Consider the following 21,857-nt stretch of genomic DNA (forward strand, 5'->3'; position numbering starts at 1 on the left):
GCAGTACTAGAACCTAGAACTCCTTACACCGCTCCCTGGGCCCACTCTTTAAGATCTAGAGTGCTGAATTTTGTCTAAGAAGAGACTTCACACAGGGAGACCCAATGTGATGGCAGGCACCTAGTTGTCATCCTTAAGAAGCAACCGGATGGCGAAACTTCAGGGAATGCCCCGATGACTTTCCTTAATCTGGGCTTTCCCAGGGAATGTAGATGGATGTTGTCGTTTAATTATATTATTAACAGCAGTAATTGCTGCCGTTTATTATATGCTGTCAGCGAGCTAAACAAATGCTGCACAAAGTTCTTGTGTTATCTTTTTAGCCTCAGCAAGGGACGTTCAAAACTGTTAGGTAGCTTATCTAAGGTAGCCAGCCACCCATGGTTAAGTGACCAGGCTGTAACTTGAACCTGAACACTCTACTCTGATTCTCTCGGTTTACACCCACCCTGTGCTCCTTTTTCCTGCTGCTGCCTGACTTTAAAGGGATGTGTGTCAGGAGGCCCCGCAGAGGTGAGAGAAAAGGAAAGGAGCCAAGGGAAGGCCCCAGGTTCCTGCAACCCTGAGCCTGTGTCTTTGATGGTGAGGGAAGGGCTGGTGGAGAACAGGGACTCCCCCTCGTGATTCTTCTCAAAATTCTGATCTGAAGGCTCGAGAGATGACTCAGTGAAGAGCACACTTCTTGTTCTTCCAAAGTATCCCGGTTCCATTTCCGGAATTCATATTGTGGCTCACAACGCCCTCTTCTGGCCTCCGCGGGCAGAGACTGCGTCTAGTGCACAAAAGCACCCATACACATAAAACAAAAGGTTAAAAGAACTAAAAACAAAACAAAACAACAAAATTCTGATCTGCAAGCAGTAGATTTGGCAACACATCAAGCATTTTCTAGACCCTTCCAGAGATGGGGGAAGGCGGAGGCCGACAGCCTAACAGGACTAGAGATGGCAAGAACATGAGAGATTTGGGTTAAATCCTCCAAATGTAAGCAAATGTCTATGCCCACCCCACGTCTGGCAGAAGGGCCAGGGCTCTGCTCCATCTCTCAGTGTGAACAGAGATGGAGAGGTCTGCCCAGTGTGCCTGCTTTTCTGCAGATGCCCTGCTGTATAAAGTAAATCCATCATCAATGAAAAGGAGCAGTAAGGGGTGAAGGGAAAGGGGTGTGTTCAGGCTGTTGCAACGGAGAGCTCCAAGCACAGGGTTTATATTTGTTGATGTTCCCCAGGTCTGGACTCCGGGGTAACCTGAGCCACTTTATTCCCCGTCATCAATGGAAGGAACCCATTGTCCCTCTGTGCAAAGAACATGTCATCAGAGGCCAGTATGCAGCTCCCGACACGTCTGCACACGGCGGTCTAGGAGGGGCGGTGAGTCGGTCGGAAGCTTCCACGTGGGGGCGCTGGAAGGGCGTAGGAAGGACGGAAGCTGGGTCCAGTGGCGTCCCCAGACCCACAGCGCATCTTCTCGGCAGCCGAGTCCCCCAATCCCGCCATCCCCCATTCCGGTTCCTTGCTCCAGGAGGCGAACGAACACTCGAGCCGAGCGTAGATCCAGGTTCGAGTTCCGACTCTGCCACCCATGGCGCCTGGCCTCCTGGAGCCGGCCCACGGGCCCACGACCCCCCTCCTCTGGCCGAGTGGGCGCTTGGAAGCGTCGGCTTCCTGCCCGCAGCTCGCCCGCGGGATCTAGTGTTTCCCTTTTCTTCCTCGTCCTTTTTTTTTTTTTTTTTTTTTTCATCCGTCCTCGCTTGCATCTTTTTCTTTTCGGCTCTGCGATCTTGGCCAAACCGCAGCCTTTAGCAATCCTTCGCGCCCACCCGGCGCCCAGCGAGCCTCACCGCTGCCGCGACCCGCCCCGCAGCCAGAGCGCCGCCCCGGACCGGGCCGCCCACACTCGGTTGTTCCGGACCTGAGCCAGCCGGCATCGGTCGGTGAGGGGTGCTGCCGGCCTCAGCCGATAGGGTGCACTGCTCAGCTCGGTCGGTCCTGGGCGCAGCTCAGCTTGGCCGATGGAGGGCGCTGCCTGCTCGAGTGTGCCCGACCTCCGTGAGTAGAGCGGGAGTTCCAACCTGTCGAAGCCCCCGCCTACCCCAACCTGCCGGGGCCCCGCCTACCGCACCCACACTGCGTTTTCCCGAGAGTCTTTCCCTACTGTCCCCGCACGCGTTTCTCCTCCGGTGGCCTTGTCCTCCTTCGGTCCCAGCCCAGAACCTCCCGGGCCTCTACATTGCAGCGAAGGGGACTCATCGGCCAGGGCCTCGCCCGGGTGGCCGAGGACACCGGGGCGGGGCTGCGAACCCGGTCGCCGGGCCTTCCAGCCCCAGCCTGACCGCAAACCTAGGGCAATGCTGCAAATAGCCGCGGTTTCCAGCTGGTGCCTTGCCCCCCTCTGGGCCTTCCGGACCTTTGGGGTTTTCTCTCTCTTCTCTCCGCCCTCTCATCTGCCCGATGCCTCCCGCCTCGTCCACACTGTGCGCCCACCACATCCTGCCCCAGGCATGGTGGTTCCTTCGCCAGCGAGGTGGGGAGCCTCAAGACCAGAGCTGAGCCTGCGAGCACTTTACCCAGTCATTCATGAACAACATTCATTCATTGTCCCACCCTGGGAGGTTTACAGACCGGGAAACTGAGGCTCAGAAACACTCCATGGGCTAAAGTCAATCTGACTGTGCCTGCAGTAGGAAGGCCATCTCCCAGGTCCAGAGGCCTGTGCTGGGATTTCCAGGCTAGCCTATAAGCCCGGCACTGGTATCTAAGATGCTCCTTTAGATCAAGCCTGACTGCCTGTTTCCACATCTGTAAAATGAAGAGGAGAAAGGTGGTACCTGTAAGGAAGAATTTGTTAAGGAAGATGACAGAAAGCCAACAAGAGGGTGGAGGTACTGGGTGTCTTGCCCATTGGGGCACTGAATAAAAGACAGGGTGACTTCCTGAACCAGGAAATCTGCATTTTAGCATGTGCTGGCATTCACAACCCCCATTGCATTCATCAGAGATTTCTGGTGATGATCTCAGGCACAGTGTCTTCCTTGCTCATCTTCCCATCCAGTCCCAATAATAGTAATAATAATAGTTAGCAGGTCATGGTGGCACACGCCTTTAATCACCACTCAGGAGGCAGAGGCAGGTGGATCTCTGATTTCAAGGCCAACCTGGTCTACAGAGGGAGTTCCCGGGCAGCCAGAGCTACACAGAGAAACTTTGTTTTTTGTTTTTCGAGACAGGATTTCTCTGTATTTCTTTGGAGCCTGTTCTGGAACTCTCTCTGTAGACCAAGCTGACCTCGAACTCACAGAGATCTGCCTGCCTCTGCCTCTGCCTCCCAAGTGCTGAGATTAAAGGTGTATATCACTAACACCTGGCTCACAGAGAAGTTCTTATCTCAAAAAACAAAAGTAACAATAACAATAGTTAACAGACATTAAATATTTACCATTGCACACTGTGCTGAATGCTCCATATGCATTATTTCGTTGCATCCTCAGCCTTGTGTTACCCAGGAGGGTCCTGAGGTTTAGAGGGGTTAAGTAATAGCCAGAGGTCACAAAACTCAACAATGATGCTTCAAATGGATCCTGGGTCTCTGAACACAGGGCCCTTGTTCTAGACTGACAGATGACTGAGGGAGGGAGGGAGGGAGGGAGGAGGGAGGGAGGGGGAGGGAGGGAGGGAGGGAGGGAGAGAGGGAGGGTTGGATGGATGGCCAGGCAAAGAGAGGGAGGATCTGAACAGACAGGGGTTGAGCATACTCAGGAGCTTGCAGTTTGTAGAAAGAGTGACAGAGTTTGTAGAAAGAAGGCACAGGGGCTACAAGCAGAGGGGATAAGTGTGGTTCAGTGTTAGGATGCCATTTTGGCAATCGTGGAAAATCACTGAGGGTCAATGGCTGACATTTGGAGTCAGAGGTCATTTTCTAGCAAATCTCAGTTTCCACTTGCAAGAAGCCTCACTTCTTTAACAACTGGCGCCTCCCAGGGCAAGCAGTGTGTTCTAAGGACACATGGGGGCTGTGATGGGGAGAGTGCAGAAAGAGAAGAGATGGGATGGGAGTGGTTGAGCAGCAGTGACATACGGGCACCATATAGCTCTCTTCCCAGACCCAACAATAGAGATACTCCCCTGGGGGTTGTCCCTGGCAAGCTGTAACAGGAGGGAACTCAGCCAAGGGTAAGGCTGGTATTGCATCAGTGTTAAGCCTTGGGATCAAATGCTGGGGGTGGCTATGAGGAGGTCTAGGCTCTTGATGGTATTGGCTCAATCAGCCAGGGAGAGCGACTGTTAGTGAAGTAGCTCAAAGATGGGATTAGCCACAGGAAGGAAGCAGAGGAGCTGGAAGGCCTGGAGAACAAGGGTAGATTTCCCACCCATACTGGAGTGGCCCAGTGGAGACTGCTGAAGGAGGCGGCATCAGGCTGAGAGGGGCTTCCCAGACTCCCTGGACAGAGCAGCTCTTGCTCACCATGCTGCCCCTCCTTGCCCTGTTGCTCCTGATTGGGCCATCAGTGTGCACTACAACAGGAGACAGAGAGCAACTGACACTCGGCACAGCAGCAGAGTCCTGGGTGACCGTGAACCTGAAGGTACCTTTCTGAGATGATGACCTGTGGTGGAGGGCTGGGAGATCCCTTCTGAGAATGCCAGAATAGCAGAGTGTACCCCAAACCCTGAAAGACAGGCTGGTCAACTCCCCTGAGTGGGGAGGGTCAAGGCCATGAACTCTGATCTGTCCAGCCAGCAGAGGCACATTTGACTTGCACATGTGAGAGCAATAATGTGTGCTGTGTGTATAGAAACACTTAGCTAACACCTACTACGTTCCTTGTACTGTACGGACTGTATCATAAACAGTAACTTGTTTCAACTTCATGGGGAAACTACCATTGTTATCCCCATTTCACAGATGACTACAGAGGGCAAGGAGCTTGTCTAAGATGTACAGCTTCCACCTTAGCTAAGTTTTAACTCTGTATCTGAGCACCCGGGAACTTCTTTTTGAGGGACCAACTGGAGCAGGGTCACTGTTTTGTCTCACACAAAGCAACACTTTTGTCTCCTGATGAGCACTAGTGTTTGACTATGGTGGTGTCTACTAAACTCCCTGGTACTGTCACTGGAAAGAAATCTAAAAGTTGAATTCCCCAGCCTACCCTGAGATCCAATACCTCTGACCTAGGTAGAGACACTGACCTTAGAGCTTCCAATCCCTGACCAGGGAACCAGGAGAGTAACTGGAGTCTGTCTCCTCCCCACAGTCCCAGGAAGAGACACTTGGCTGATGTTGGTTTATGTTGCTGAGCCATGTGAGGTTTCTGGACGCCATCAGAATTGGGGGACTAGGGATGTTTCTCAGTTGGTAAAGGGCTTGCTTAGTATACATGGAGACCCAGGTTCAATCCCCAACACCACATAAAACTGCATGATGGTGCATGTCTGTTGTCCCAGCACTCAGGAGGTTGAGGCAGGAGGATCAGAAGTTCAGGGTCATTCTTTTTTTTTTTTTTTAAGATTTCATTTATTTATTATGCATACAACATTCTGCTTCCATGTATATCTGCACACCAGAAGAGGGCACCAGATCTCATAAGGGATGGTTGTGAGCCACCATGTGGTTGCTGGGAATTGAACTCAGGACCTCTGGAAGAGCAGTCGGTGCTCTTAACCTCTGAGCCATCTCTCCAGCCCATCAGGGTCATTGTTGACTCCATAGGGAGTTCAAGGTCAGCCTAGAGAGAAAAGGAGGGTTCAGAATGGGACCACAGGGAAAGCCATGCATAGACAGCTCTGCTAAGGGGTCCTCTCTAGTTGGACTAGAGAAATGTGGGCAGTGGGAGAGGACAGCAGGCCTGGGAGACCTGGGTTCAAGTCTCAGCTTCTCCACTGACTCCTGCTACTCTCAACCTCAGTTCCTCCCCTGCAAGATGGAGGAGAGAGAAAATAACCCCTTGCTCATTCTGCAGCTATGATGTTTTCTTTTTAAGTCAATGACAAACATGCAATGTGTAAAAAGTCCTATTGGATCAGAGACAACACGGGCATGGCCACATGGAAGTGTCATAATTTCACATGGCATTGGCAGTTCTGGTTCCCACCTGCAGTCAATTAGCTCATCCCACAGGAGTGAATCTTGTCCCCTCCTCTCTCCCTTAGTGCCTCTCAGCCTCCCAAGGAGAGCAGAGGCTAGGCTAGATGACCAGAAGTCCTGATAGACTGACTCTGCGGCTTGCTAAGTGTCACTACAAATGGGATGATCTCATTGCTCCAGTTCCCAGGGTGCCCTGCCTGCAGTCACCCCTGGGTTTCCTGGGTAAAATAGGATAGTCCTAATGTTTCCCCTCCCCTAGCAAAACCCTGATGGATAGAAGGGTCTGCTCTATTTAATTCATAAAAGACCACTTTCCAGTTTGTGCTTGGAGGATGCCCTTTATTAAGGCAAAGTGGTTTTCTTGAGCTTTTCAAAGATGGGTCTAAATCTCCAAAGAGACTTTTCTCTGGTTTCTGGCTTGGCTGGGCGACTCCAGCTGGCGACAGCTGCCCCAGCCACTGACAGCTCAGGGAGGAAACAGATTGGGAGGCTGAATTAGGCCAAGACTTAGAGAACAATCATCATGAAAACAGGGTTCCACAAGACCCAAACAGCCCATGGGGCTTCCCTGACTCCCAGCTGTGAACCTCTGGAGATCCTGCACCAATTGAGTCACTGAGCTGTCCCCAGTTCCCAACATATGGCCTCAAGGCTGTGGCTTGTCTTTAGCCTTGTTGGAAAAGGTGGTTCCTACTTGTCTCAGTTCAGAAATGGTCATAGGTGCTCCCCCAGAGATTCAAGGTCATAGAGGGAGTGGGGGAGAGAGAACTCAGGTCCACAGCTGTTGGGAAGGATATTTTCCAACTGGGCTAGACTGACTAAAAATGTTTTTTTCTGGGGCAATAGCTCCACCCAGACCCCATGTGGGACTCCTTCCAGGATGCCCAGCTCTGGGGAGGGTAAGTCTGGGACAATAGAGAAAAGAGAACAGCCATTTAGCCCTGGTTGCCCTGCAATATTAAGTGGCAGTCACTTATGGTCTTTGACATTTCTCAAGACCTTTGAACCCTGCTTCAGCTTCTCCTGTATTACGTTGATTAAGGTTACTAGCTCCCTCAGTTTCCACATATGTAAAATGAACAGGGGTCACCCCCATTTTCTGAGACAGGGTTTCTGTGTTGCCCTGGCTGTCCTCAGATTAGCTCTGTAGACCACACTGACCTCCACCTCGCAGAGATCCACCTGCCATTGCCTCCTGAGAGCTGGCACGAAAGGTGTGTGCCACCAATACCCGGCCACATGTTCTTTTTGAGATAGACTTACTATGTGTATTCCTAGCTGACCTGGAACTACATGTAGATCAGTCTAACCTCCAGTTGGTAGCAATCCTTTGTGTGTGGTAGTGGTAATGTTTTGGCTATGCGACTCAGACAATGCTCCTGCCTCAGCCACTCTTACCTTCACATGCCACCGTGCCCAGCTCCAAAGTCTTAATTTATATTGAAATTTTGACTAAGTGAGAGCCTGCCCTTTGATCCAGATGACTTAGGTTCAAGTTCTGACTCCACTTCTCAGTTGGTTTTGGACATATTAGTTCATCTCTATGTACCTGTATGTCTTCATCTGTAAAATGCTGACAGCAATAATATTGGGCTATTTTCATGAGGTTTGGGTGAGAGAATTAGTGAGTTACTAAATGAAAATTCTTAGGACACTACCAGGAACACAGCAGGTGAAAATTTACATCATTATCAATACAGTGTTTGGGGGGTTGGGGAGATGGCTCAGAGGTTAGGAGCACTGGCTTGCTCTTCCAGAGGTCCCGAGTTCAATTCTCAACAACCACATGGTGGCTCACAACCATCTGTAATGAGATCTGGTGCCCTCTTCTGGCCTGCAGGCAGAACACAGTACACAAAATAAATCTTTAAAAAAAAATACAATGTTTGGGGTAAATATGCAAAAGAACCTAGTGCCAGGCTGTTGAGATGGTATGGCTCCCCCATCTCCTTTTCAGCGCCACACTCTAGTGCTAACCCTAACCCTCTGCTTCTCTAGGGAATCCCTGTTGCCAGCATTGAACTCCAGCTTCAGGAGATGAAGAGAAGCAGAACTCGCCAGTTCTATGGTCTGATGGGGAAGCGGCTGGAGGGTGAGTGACAAAGCCATGGGCATAGTTCTGACTGGCTTCTGCAAAACCAAGTAGAGGATGCCCATGGGATGGTGAGGGGCACTGTCCCTATCAGTCATCATCCGTGCAGGATGCTTTGGGGAGTGACAATGGCAACAGGTATATAGGGGCTATCCAGCACATGAGGAGCAGGGCTGAGGCTTTACACCCTGGTTCCATACCTGGCTGATGGGGAGTGTTGTGAAATGGACAGCAGCATCTAGATATGAGCAAGGCAGGCTTTCCATAGACTCTATGGCAACAACACCCCATAAGCCCAGTAGGTGACTGAGGTTCTGATTGTAAGTACTTTTCCCAAGGATGCCTCCTGGCTGGTGCCAAGTCCCAGTGATGCCAATCTATGCATTCTCTACTGCCTCCTATGGGCACATTCCCCATGGTCATGCAAGGACAATGGGGGTGGCTAGAGTTCCCATAAGAGCCCCTCACACCTCTCACCAAGCCTCCAGGGAAGCAATACAGTCCTCATCCCCTTTCTCCTCCCAGGAATACGTCCGATCCAGCCAAAGGCAAGAATGGGTGAGTGCTGTCCTGGTCTACCCTCAGCATACTCCCTGGGGTGGGGCACACTGTGCTGGCCATTAGCCACCCTGGAATAAACAGTGAAGCTCCAGCTGGAGGCATGCCTGGCTGGCACTGCTGTACCATCAAAGGACTGCTGTGACTTGACCAGAAGATGGATTTTCGGGTTATTTCCCTAGAGGGTGGGATATGCATGCCCAGGGAGCGCCTGCAGGGGTAGGAGACAGGGCCAGAGCTTCAGTATTCCATTTAAGCAAACAGATCAACCAGGAAGAGCTCAGTGATTCAACCCCTTGCTCCTTGAGGATGTCAGAACTGTAAATCCAGGTAGGCTTTATTCTGCTTAAGCCCTTCAGCAGAAAGGGAATCACAAGAGGGGTGGAGTGTGATGGCTCACACCTGTAATCCCAGCACTTGGGAGTCTGAGGCAGAGGGATTACAAGGTATAGGCCAGTCTGGACTACAAAGCAAGAGCCTGTCTCAAATGAATTGAAACAATACAGAAAACACCAGCTTGTACCCACAACAGCTGAATGCTGTATGAATCTTGCCTAGCCCCTTCATGCATTTTGGGGCCATTACTGATTTCACAGTCCCATCCTTAGCAACTAATGTGGGACTGCCCCTCCTGAGCAGGTAGCTTGTCTCCATGGCCTCGGAATGATGGTCTCGATAGGCACACTGCATTGTGCAGTCCTGTGGTGTCACATGGTTGTTGTTCCCAGCCTGGAAACTCCCCACAGGAAGACCCAGGGCTTTGGTCACTCTATGTCCTTAATACTCAGCCTAGTTTCTGAACATAGAAATATTGGTGAAAGGAGTAGCAAGAGGGAGGATTTGATGAGTAAAGCTATGGATGAATGAAGGGATCCAGGGCATTTCTTCACCTCCCATGAGTGAGAATGGCGGCATTTGAAAGGCCCAGCTCTACTCTGCCTGTCCTTAGGCAACTCCATGCCTAAGGCCACTTTCCTTTACTACTCCTTTTTTCTTTACCCCTTCTTTCTCCCTCACCAGGGTATCAGCTGGGACGAATAATGCAGGACCTCCTTGGGGAAAGAGGTCTGTTCGTAGAAGGTAGGAGAAGGCATCTAAGGGTGTCAAGGGCATCATGGGAAAACAGCCAGACACTCTGCTGCCATCAGACAGAATAGGCTCCCATACCATTCTATCCAGCAGAAGGGTCCATGGGAGGTGGGAGCTGTGGTACAAGGGAAGGGAGAGGCCCCTGCTGGTCTTTTTGAGTATTTGTATGTGCCACAGCATGTGTGTAGAGATCAGAGGTCAACTTGCAAGAGTTGGTTTTCTTCTTTCATCATGTGCCAGAGACCCAACTCGGGGGGTCACATGGTGACAGATACCTTTTGAGCTATTTTGCCAGCCCTGATGATCTTGAAGTTGTGTCTTCCCCAGCCCATGTCCTCTAAGGTTCAGTGGAGTCAGAGGATATGATGTCCTGCAGACATCCCCTATCTTCTTCTGTCTGTGAAGTCCTAGTTGTTGATCCCTAGGTCAGGAATTTAGTCTTAAAGAGATTCTTAGTAACCACTGCCATTAAGTGAGCAGCCCCATGGGAGAGGTGATACCCTAAAAGTAGTTAACTCCCTGCACCCCCAAGCAGGAACTGTACCAAGTGGTCCCTGAAGCCAGGCTGGGGGAGGCTCAGAGAGCCATTGAGCTATCACAAGAAGGGCAGTGGATCCAACAGTGACCAGATGCAGGTCACACTGAGCTCTGTGCTATTTCAGTGCTATACCTGACTTCTGGCTCCTTCCTCTTTCCTGATGGAACACTAGCTACTGGGAAGAAAGACAGAATGAACTGTTTTTCCCTTGAGATTTTCTCAGGGTGAGTCTTTCAGAGGGTCTCTGGAACTCCCCCCAGTATTGTTGAAATGAATGTTCAACATGCATGGGGTAAGCTGGTCCCTTAGAGACATCATTTTCCGGGGTCAGAAAGTAAATTGCCCTAAGCCACACAGTGAGCTAGTAGCAAAACCAGTTTCCTGGTCAGTGGCAGTTCCATGTCCCAGGGAAATCTTTCGGACTTTAGGATACCATTCCCCTTCCTGTGGAGGATGACTGAGGGCTGGCTGGAGATATGGCGGATGAACCCATAATTTCACTGCTCTAGGAACCTGCAGACAGGAGACACACCACCAGAGTGCAGGGCCTGGAGCAGTGGCCATAGAAGGCCTTCAGAGTCAAAGAGGGAGTCCAGACTCTCTCCATCACCAGCAACGTGTAGCTCTCTCCCTGGGCACAGAAGAGGATGGCCAGGGTTCTGAGTGAGCCCCAAATGATGATTCCCAAAGGATGCCATGTCCATCTTTCCCCAAGCATCACAGCTGAAGAGCCTAAGACCAACGGTCCAGGGTCTTCTGTCCTCAGCTCGGGCATTTCATACCAGGCGCACACAGAATCCTGAATTTCTTCCGGGACTCTTGGCTTCAGGTAGCAATGGCACACAAAGCAGTGCCTCCTCACAGGTTGGAGTGATCCAGCTCTCCCTTGCTCCAGGGCTCTCGTGTCTCTGTATTACAGGGTGAGCTTCACACTCTGTATCCCATGCCGAACATACAGTGGAGCTCAATAAATGAGTGAGCAGTAACGAGTAGTTTCCTTGGCCGTTTTGGACAGAGAGCAGGATGTCGGAATACCAGAGCCATCCTTAGGTGGGAAAAGAACTTGGGGACTGGCTAAGAAAGGCAATAGAAACAAAAATATCCCAATGGGAAAGGCACTGCATGCATTTGGGGGTGGGAAGGAGTGGGGCCAGGCACCTTCTTAGATTCCTGATACTCCTGCCTAAGGAGGTCATCGTCTGGACTGATGATATGGCTTAGTGGGTTAAGGCACTTGTTGCCAAACCTGACAACTTGAGTTCAATCCCTGGGACCCATAAAGTAAAAGAAAAAAGCAAATGTTTCCAAGTTGTCCTTTGATCTCTACATTCATGTCAGGACGTGTGTACCAATATACACGCACAAAATAAAGCTAAAGGAAGTTTTTAAAAAAGGAGTCACCCTCTTCAATTCAGTCCTCCTGACTGCAATTTGGTTCCAGGTCACTCATCAATCCTCTTGAATAAAAGCTTTGCTTTTAGGACAGTTAGTTGTCCCCATTCAGGGTGAAGCTCCAGAAAGACAGAATAGCTCCAACCTCAGAGAGCCCCAATTTAGTGGGGGAAACCTTTTCCTACGACAGAGCACCCTGAGATGTTTAGCAACATCAGAAGCTAGGCATGGTGCTATTTATCTGTAGTCTCAACCTATGGAGGCTGAGGCTTGAGTCCAGGAATTCAGGCTGGACAACGTGCTGGGGCTCTATCTGGAAGAATAAAATAAAAAAGATGCTGTTCCAGTGAGATAGCTGCCAAACCTGATTCTCAAAACTTATCCTTTGATCACTACATGTGATAGTCATGCATGTATGTGTACACACACACACACACACACACACACACACACACACACACACAGAGTATAATTTTTTTTCTTTTTTGGTTTTTCAAGACAGGGTTTCTCTGTGTAGCCTTGGCTGTCCTGGAACACACTTTGTAGACCAGGCTGACCTTGAACTCAAAGAGATCCCTTCTTGAGTGTTAGGATTAAAGGCATGTGCCACCATGCCCAGTTAATAAATGGAATTTTTTAAAAGTCCCTTAATCAGAATGAAATCCAAGGGTAAACACTGGAAATAAGATTGTTAAGGGGATAGAAGATTAACTCAGACAGCAAAGTACTTGCCATGTAAGCATGAAGACCTCAGTTTGATCCCCAGAATTTATATATAATGGTGGTGGCACCTTTGATCCCAGCACTCGAAAAGCAGAGGCAGGCAGATCTCTATGAGTTTATGGCCAGCCTGGTCTACAGAGCAAGTTCCAGGACAGCCAGGGCTATACAGAGAAACCCTGTCTTGTAAAACTAACCAAGCAAACAAACATAACAACAAAAAGAAACAGGGCATGATAGTGTTTATAATCACGGTGCTGGGGGTAGAGAGAAGAGACAGGTGAGCTCTATGCCAATGAGAGACCTGGCCTTAAAACACAAGTTTTGGCACATGAGAAACAATACCCAAGAACTGTCCTCTAGCCTTCTCATGCTGTGTGTACATATGCAAGTACACACAGGAACATAAATGATAGGGGCGGAACCAGAAATACATTGGAATTACATGGGTAGGGTTAACAGCAAACGAAGTTCATTAACTTTTCACTGGACCACAAAAAAAAAAGTTTATCTTCTGTGTCCCTCATTCCAAAGAGGAAATGGTTATTTTCGCCGGGCACTTGATCTCCTGTGTGTTGACAGGGGTGGGGGTAGGGTATATTGAACAGGAAGAAAGGTAGGCATTGGAATGCCTGTGTGGTGACAGCAGAGGCTACTGAAGAGAGGTGACCAAATTAATCAAGACTACCATTAAGGTAGTCTTCACCCCCCCACCCCTTGGGACAGAGCAGCCTAAGATGGCTCTGAACTTGCAATCCTCCTGCGAGTTCAGCTTACTGAGTGCTAGGATTACAGCTCTGTTACACCATGCCCAGCTAGCCTGCTTTCACTAGAGTAACCCTGTCCAAGCCAACTTCAAGCATTTCTTCCTTCTCACACATGGGGGTGAATACGGGAGTAGGGGACAGTGTGGACTTCTTCCTTGGAGTCTGTCTTACAGCAGAATCTCCCAGTTGATATGCTTCATCCACCCATCTCCCAATCCTAGACGCATCCCAGGTGTACTTTCCAACCATAGATGCACACCCACCCAGGCTGTTGTCCCAGGATGGTTCCCTACAGTCACCCACAAGAGACTCAGCAAGGGAGATGACTTATTCTGATGTTTCAAGTTCAGGAGGTTTATGAAAATTAAAATTCATGGAGTAGGCTAGTACTTGATGGGAACTCAGATGCCCCTGGGAATTTGAAAGCCTTGGAAGACCTGACGGCTTTTGGGAGAGAGCTGAGATGTACCCATTCTGAAAGCCCACTTCTGAGCACTTATCCTCTTTCAAAACTGGCATATCACCCACAGCTCCTCATCTCTGCATACAACACTGTCTCCATTTGAGTGATTTCTAGTATGTGGCCATGCCAGTTTCTTTATAAAGGTTTCTAGTCGGAATCATTTGCTCAGCTGCTTCTCAGTGTTCTCCACTTCTTTCCAGCCCCACTCTGCTAAGTGGTAGATGATGTTGGCGCTCCAAGTACTGAGCTCCTCCCTCAATACAGTGGGATTTCCAAGGGATCAGTCTCCAGGGAGCTACACAGTATAGGTAACTGAAATAGTGGCTACCCTGAGTAGACAGTTACAGTTCTGAAACTCAGCATGTCTCAAATGAGTGTGGTGTCACACACCTAAAATCCCAGCATTCGAAGGCAGGAGGATCAGGAATTCAAGGCCAGCCTGTGAATCTCTGAGCTAGGTTGGGAGTGACATCTTTAAGATCCCCAACTGTGAGATTTCGGTGCTGTCAGCTGGAGTGCCTCATTCCTGCCTAGTCTCTCCAAATGCTGCAGGCCAGTTTCTGCTTCTGGTCTACAAGCACCAAACTATCACTCCAAAATCCAAAGTCCAACACACACTTGAGGAAACTGAGCCGATCACAAGGCCTCCACACACACAGGGATGCAGCAGTGTCTAGTGCACTACACTGTGAGATGAGAGGAAGTCCAGGGAAAGCCGTTTCCAGAAACAACCTCTCCAGGACATGTGACTTGCAGAAAATAGAGATGTTTCTCTCTCACATGGAACACTTGGGAGGCACCATGCAGCTCAAGTGGTCAATAGCCCCCATTATTTTCTCTACTCTAAGGCTCAAATAAACAAAGTCCGGGTGTCCACACATGTACCTGAAGGCACTGCACAGGAGGGGAGGAACAAACTGACACTTCACTCAGAGGGGACATTTCCCTCACTGCCCAGCCTTGTTTCTGGTTTAGTGACATTCACTGGCATTGCTTAAGAGACCACAAAGGAAGTGAGCAATTCACACTCCCCCCCATCAGTCTGGGAGAGGCCATCATTTGCAAGCTTGTGGCCAAAAGACCTGAAAGTAAAACCAGTTGAGATCCAGTTCCTACCACACATCACATGCTATTATTTAGCAAAGGTGTTTTCATCTTCTATTCTCAAGACTCCCTGTGAGGCCCAGCAGTCAGTGAGCAAGACCTTTCTCTATACTTCACAATCACCAGAATCGGTTCTTTGTATTCAAGTACATTCCAAGAACTAGTTCAGAGTCCTGAGTAAGCAGCCAGAATGTGTTTCCTACTTTAACCATGGAGGCTTCTCAAATCAGGCTTCAATAACCCCATGTCTGGGAGGGGAATGCAAAGGCGATTTCCCGAACTATAAACAAATATGTGCATATTTGCATAGGAGCACTCGAGCTAACACACACACACACACACACACACACACACACACACACAGAGAGAGAGAGAGAGAGAGAGAGAGAGAGAGAGAGAGAGAGAGAGAGAAACAGAAGATGGTGGTTCAGAGCCCCGCTGTTATATATATTGACCCTGTTATAAGACCAGGCACTCTAACTAATCATTTGACTTGGCAATTGCTCTCCAGAGGAAGAGCAGGAAGGTCTAGGACTACCCTTGTAAGGCAAAATGCTCATTCACCATTGGTTTCATGTTTCAGAAGTGATGTGTGCTGCAAGCAAACTGCTCTATTTTTGTCTATAGGCTTTAGATGTTCCATAGCCCCAACCAGATCTAGACCTGTGGTTCTCAACCTGTAGGTCATGACCCTTTCGGAGGTCAAAAGACCTTTTTACAGGGGTCGCATATTAGATATTCTGCATATCAGACATTGATTATTACGATTTATAACAGTAGCAAAATTAAATTTTGAAGTAGCAACAAAAAATAGTTTTATGGTTGGGATCAAAACATGAGGAACTGTATTAAAAGGTCGAGGCATTAGGAAGGTTGAGAACCACTGATCTAGACCAACCAGCCTGATACACAACTCCATTCCAGCAGTACCTGATCCCAGCCACACAACCTGTCTAGAACTACAGGGACTAATGACAGCCAAGCCCAAGACGGAAGCACCACCGTGCTCTACAAAGTGTATACTGCACTGCTAAAATTGGCTCAGCAGGACTCATTATTCCCATTAGAAATGGGAAAACAACAGAAGCACCAGGTGACCATGGGCTTTTGGAGCAAGAGAAGCAAGGCTCTCATTCAGTATCTGGAAGTCCTCAGCAGAGTAATGAGTACTCTTGCAAAAGATGCCTCTAGAAACATGGCTGTTTCTAATAAATGTATCTACCTAGAAGAGAAAGCATGACTAGACATTAGGGAGCTAAAACAGAAGGCAATGGTAGAGGAAGTACAGATTCTCAAGTGGGACAGTACAATGAGCATTCTGGCTTCCTTCCGTATAACCAATGTGAGCAAACTACATGTAGCTAATACAAGGTCCAGGTAAGTAGTGCTAAACACACAGATGCTGCCCCACACAGGCATCTGCTGAGTGGCTGTCAGGAACCAGACCCAGGAATAACTGCAGGTAGGAAAGCAAAAATGGGTTGTCAAGGGAGGTGAACACTTCCATACTGATTAGTGTCAAATTTTAGTGGTAATGAGTATAGTCTAGAGACAGATCAGGACTGTGCAACCTTTGTCTTTCAGCATTCAATTCTCATGGTCCACGTTAACTACCTTATTTGTTTGTTTATTTATTTGGATTTTTTTCAGGTCAGGATTTCTCTGTGTAGCTTTGTAGACCAGGCTGGCCTTGAACTCACAGAAATCTGCTTGCTTCTGCCTCCCGAGTGCTGGAATAAAAGGCGCTCACCACTACCGCCTGGCTATTAACTACCTTTTAATCTGTAAACAAATTTTCCCTTTGCTGCAAATGTCACAACAGAGACTTGAACAAATCCTGTTCTAAGATGAATAGAAGGGGAAGCTATTTTTCTTCATTGCATTTCTCAACTGCAGTAGGAAGGCCTGCCAGTGAGCAAGACCACCCCAGCAAACACAAGCAAAATGTGACTGTTTCCAAAAGCACAATCTGGGCTGGGTGATGATTAGAGATGGCAGGACTTGAAAGTAGTGGACATATTGGAGAAAAAGAACCACACTTGTTTCTGTCTCCTATAAACATCCATGGTACCCCCACCTATCTCAACCTTCCACTAGTTCCACGCCCAAATCAGAGGCAGAAGAATCAAAGAATGTTAAACCAGCTAGCCACTTTTGTGCACAACCAGTTCTTGGAGCCAAACAGAGGCGGATTCAATTTGTTCTGCCAATTATGAGTACAGAGTAAACACTCACTCTGTCAACAATCTGTTTTACTGGGGAAAGCAATCCACAGCTACAAACCCCACTAACACTTCACTGAGCCATTAGCCACAGGTCAATCACATCACTGCCACATATAAATTATTATCATTAATCAGATTAATCAGACATGAGCAGAGAACATGCTTTATTGAGTAGATATAGAAGAGCACATTCTACCACACGTGGGGAAGGGTTCCGCATCTGTAAAAGGCCTTTACCCCTTAAGAAAAATCCCCAGTGAAGCGGCATTTGGATAAATTTTAACAGTGACACTGAAACTGGAAGGGAGCTGCCACTGAACATGCTTAAAATCAGCTCCCTCCAACCCACAGTGAATATTAGTAGTGTACAGAGATGACAAGAGAAAGGCACAAATGACCAGAGTTAGGATTGTGGTGAGGGTGCCACGTGAAGACAGCAGTGCTGGAGGAGACCAAGTTGGGAAGGGTGACATGTCAGACATCAAAAGCTGCCCCAAGATAGCAGGTTATATAATGGGACAGGGAGAAATTAGAGGGAACATTTCTTCCTTCACTTAACACCACCAAAAATAGGAAACCAGACAACAGGATGATGGTGGCAAGTCCCACAAGGGAAATGAAGTTCTCGGAGGGACAGAAGCACTTCAGCCTGCTGTAGGGGAGGCACTACTGAAAGGGGAAGCAAACCGGTAGGGTGTGGCCACTCTGTCTTGCTGAGTCATGGGCTGAGAAACAGAAGCCATTTTCAAGCACTTTCCACTTCTCCCAGGAAGCTCTGGACAAAATCAGTGCAACTTATGTGGAAGTATAGCTGCCCTATACCAGACTGGCAAAGGCAGGTGGAAATATCTGCAGTGTGATGAATCAATTAACATGTGGCATAAAAGAAAACTGTTAAAGTATTTGGCAACTGCCAACATAAAGGGGGCAGGAAAAAAAAGAAAGAGGGGGCATTTTCTGCTGTGGAAAAAAAAATTAACCATTTCCTTCCAACAAGCTACTGCCCCAGTGCCCACAAGTGAATACAAAGGGAAACATGGAGGCACCACCTCTTCTTCTTCTTCACCCCGTCTCATCCACATGGACCAGGTGCTGTGATCCCCTGGGAAACGCTTCAGGCGGCCCAAGCTCGGGTCAGCCTGAGCCTGACTAAAGGCAAGTCATTTGACAAAAACGGAGAAAAAAAAGCAACCATGAGATGAAACCCAGGATGAATGGACCCTCCTAGTAGACATACATATACTCACAAGTGCTGCCTGTTCCCCACCCTTCATGAAGAATGTGTAAGGAATAACTGCAAAGGGCCCTTCGGTGGCAACCATGTTTGGAGGTCTGGTGACCAGGCAGGAAAAAGCACTAGCACAAAGTTCAGGACACAACAAACCTCACGGAGCTAAAGAACATGAGGAAGGAACCAGTGACTGGACAGGTACAGTACCATAACACAACTCCTTGGGTCAGTGCTATGAGGATCTGTACTTGAGCCTAATACAGATCCGTCCAGGCAACCTCACTGAGGCCGAAACAACAGTTCCTCAGAACTAGTGTCTGCAGTGTACACGAAGGTCGGAGCCAGGACAGTCCTGAGGGGGATGGCCTTCCCAAAGGATACTGTACTTGCCAATCACAAGAGCAACAGAAATGACAGACAGATCCCTAGGGTACGGATTCCTACTGCTTGGGCTCGCTGGCTCAGAAGGACAGGTCACTTTAAGTGCCCTTGGGAGGGGTCCATTTTAAGCAGCTTGGATCCATGGTTTTATTGGAGTTGGACCTTTTGGCCTCTTTGGCTATCCATTCATCTATTAGGTCCTGTGAAGAACAAAGGAGCAACTATTACATACATGAAACTAACACACTTTAAAACAGATTCCAAAATGACTAGAGACAGATTCATCCAGGTTCCAATAATATATTAAAGGTAAAACATGATATTATATTTGGATTTGCAAGCTGCTTTCCTCTCTATTTCTTCCTATTTCTTCATTCTATGAGAACTGAAAACTATTAATTCATTTTTACTTATTACATGTAAGTAACTAAAAATGCAAAAATGGCATGAGCTGAGGTAGCATTTGACAAAATAATCCCAAACCACTTATGAGACTCCTGGAACTCATGAGAACTCCCATGGATGGGCAGAAGTGTTAGGCCTCACAAAGCTGCTTAGCTTGTGTCATCCAGATCTGACAGAGCTTACCCAAAGCTCAGATAAGGACAAGGGAGGAAATAAGCTTAGCAACAAAGGCCACGAGGACCTGGCTGCCAGCTGGAACGAGGCTAGGAGCTTCCAGTCACACCCTCTAAGGGAAGTAAACAGTGGGTAGTGCAGCCACAGAGCTTTGTTAAGCTCTGAGGACACCAAGGGCAGCTGAGGGGACTCTCACCTGTCTCTTTAAAACTAGGTGCTTGCCTTTCCAATACTTGAGCATCTGAAGGGCTTGCAGAGTGCTGACAATGTCCACCGGATTCACAGCTGTTTCCTGGCTGATTTCTGTAACAGAGGCGCTACTGAGATCTCAGTTGAAACACAGAACCCCACTCCCATGTCTCCCAAGGCCCCCTTACATGTAGTTTTCCAGAGCACAAATCTGTGGCACTTAGGTTACCTGATCAAAATGTTTGACCAGCCCAAGTAACTACCCAAAACAGATTCAATGGCAAGAAGCTACTCTGGGCCACTTAGAAATCAAGGTCAATCTTGTTAAGAAATTCTTCCTGTGAAAGGGCCAGATGTCTTTCCTAAAATTCCAATGCTTCATAATACTTGAAACCATTCTTCTTGATTTTTAAAAGAAATGACATATATTCACATGTGTATGTATGTATTTTATGCATATGCGTGTGTTGCCTGGATGTATGTCTATGTACCACATGTATGCCTAGAACTGGAGTTACATACTGTTGTGGGCCACAATCTAGGTGCAATGAATTGAACCGGATTCCTCCAGAAGAGCAGCCAGTACTCTCAAATGCTGAGCCAGGTCTCCAGGTCCTCCTCTTGGTTTTTAGAAGAATTGAGTGTTAACAACTCCAGATGGCAAAAAACACTTTATGACTATTCCCAGGACCCAATGTTCCAGGATCTTCAGCCCTGCACCGAGGGTCTCTGCAATGCCCTCTAATCACAGTCAGATTAAACAGAATGAGGGCCACTGTCATCAAGTGCAACCTACCTTTGATGGAAATCTCCTTGCCCTGGAAGTTGTGCAGGTACCGGAGCAGCACTTCCTTCCAGTAGCTTCGGTAGCTTATGAGCCCAAGGTCCGACAGGGGGCGCTCTGGAGAGCCAACTTTCTCTTCCACTTTGGAAAGTAAATAACCTGCCAAGAAAAAAAACAAATTTGGTTTTTATTCTTTTAATTTGTGGAGAAGGCCTTAAAAATTATGTTTACTTATTTTGTGTGCATGCTGGTGTAGAAATCAAAGAACAACTTGTAGAAATCAGTTCTTTCCTTCTACTGTGTGGGTACCGAAAATCAAACTCGGGTCCTTAGGCTTGGCAGCAAGTGACTTTACCCACTGAGCTATCTCACAAGCCCTTGGGTGAGGGGGCTTTTTGAGACAAGGTTTTGATATGTAGTGCTAGCTGGCCTATAATGCACTATATACAGACCGGGCTGGTGTTGAACCTGCAGTGAAATCTTCCCCACTGTCTCTGCTTCCATCTGGTTGGGAAGCCAGTCAGACTTTTTTAAGCAACACTAAATCTCATTCTAACAGCAAAAAACAGTGTGCAAACACAGAAGACTTAAGGACATCTGCTTTGCAGTACCACAGAGCCAGCCATTCAACAGAGTGTGTTCTGTGTGGCTGCTGAAGACATACTGGCTTTATATAAACAAGGGTGGTGGAATGTGCACTTATTGTGTGTCTAAGCACCTTATAACAGGCACTTAGGAACAACCCTGGAAGGCTTCACAAGGAGCTTTAACAGCAATTGTGTGGGTATTTGCTAAGAACAGAGACCGAAGTCCTTCCATCTCTGTTTTGCAGATCCAAATTACAAAATACAACAATCCTCCCTCCCTTGCTTCTTTCTTTCAGGTTAAAGCAGGCTGGCTATAAATGTGAGGCAATCCTCTAGAGACAGGAGTGTTAGCATTGTATGTTCCATCCACCATGTCTAGTTTAAATTGTTTTCACTTGGGGCTGGAGAAATGGCTTTGCAGTTAAGAGCACTGGCTGCTCTTCCAGACAATTCAGATTCAATTCCCAGAACCCACATGGCAGCTCACAACAATCTAACTCCACTTTCAGGACACCCGAAGCCTTCACAAAGGCATATACACAGACAAAACATCAATGTACATAAAATAAAAATAAATATGGCCAGGTGGTAGTGCCGCATGCCTTTAATCCCAGGACCTGAGAGGCAGAGGCAGGCAGATCTTGTTGAGTTCGAGGCCAGCCTTCTACAGAGTGGGTTCCAGGACAGCCAGAGCTGTTATACAGTGAAACCTTGCTTCAAACAAATAAATACTAATTTAAAATTTTTATAGGGCCTAAGGAAATGGCTCAACAGATAAAGTACTTTCCATGTAATCATAAAAACTAGAGTGTGGATCCCCAAAACTCTCACAGAAGTAGGTCAAGAATGGTGGCTGCCAGTAAGCTCAGTTTTCTAGAGGCATAGATGGGATCTCCAGGACATGCAGGCTAGCTAGACTAGTCAAAGTGAGTGAGTTCTCAGTTTAGTGAGATGCTCTGTCAATAAATAAATCAAAAATGGAGGAAGACACTATCAACTTCTAGTTGTCATATGTGTATCACATATACTCATAACAACAAAAAAAAATGTGGGTGTCCGCCCACATCTATATGT

General features: G+C 48.0%; 2 protein-coding genes across 8 annotated transcripts in view; one reads left to right on the plus strand and one right to left on the minus strand.

Annotated features, from left to right (window-relative positions):
• The first annotated feature begins 3,693 nt into the window (after positions 1-3,693).
• On the plus strand, positions 3,694-11,347 carry Tac4 (tachykinin precursor 4). 3 transcript variants are annotated; one of them, XM_035447809.1, is made up of 6 exons: positions 3,694-4,582; positions 8,083-8,176; positions 8,702-8,734; positions 9,755-9,814; positions 10,486-10,585; positions 10,871-11,347. In XM_035447809.1, the coding sequence occupies exons 1-6, from the start codon at positions 4,463-4,465 to the stop codon at positions 11,022-11,024; spliced, it is 561 nt and encodes a 186-aa protein (XP_035303700.1). In that variant the 5' UTR covers positions 3,694-4,462; the 3' UTR covers positions 11,025-11,347. The 3 variants fall into 3 exon arrangements, with proteins under 3 accessions (XP_035303700.1, XP_027280085.1, XP_035303701.1); XM_027424284.2 differs by lacking the exon at positions 10,486-10,585; XM_035447810.1 differs by lacking the exon at positions 10,486-10,585 and having other exon boundaries at positions 10,790-11,012.
• A 5,832-nt stretch (positions 11,348-17,179) lies between these two features.
• The window catches only part of Kat7 (lysine acetyltransferase 7), a 37,654-nt gene continuing 32,976 nt past the window's right edge, over positions 17,180-21,857 (minus strand). For all 5 annotated transcript variants that reach the window (XM_027424279.2, XM_027424277.2, XM_027424280.2 and 2 more), the window contains 3 exons: positions 20,209-20,355; positions 19,420-19,526; positions 17,180-18,844 (listed from right to left, as the gene is read on the minus strand). In XM_027424279.2, coding sequence (XP_027280080.1) covers positions 18,743-18,844; positions 19,420-19,526; positions 20,209-20,355 — 356 coding nt within the window. In that variant the 3' untranslated portion in view covers positions 17,180-18,742. The remainder of the gene's footprint in view (positions 18,845-19,419; positions 19,527-20,208; positions 20,356-21,857) is intronic.

This window comes from Cricetulus griseus, chromosome 7 (assembly GCF_003668045.3).
Source record: "Cricetulus griseus strain 17A/GY chromosome 7, alternate assembly CriGri-PICRH-1.0, whole genome shotgun sequence".
Lineage (NCBI taxonomy): Eukaryota > Metazoa > Chordata > Mammalia > Rodentia > Cricetidae > Cricetulus > Cricetulus griseus.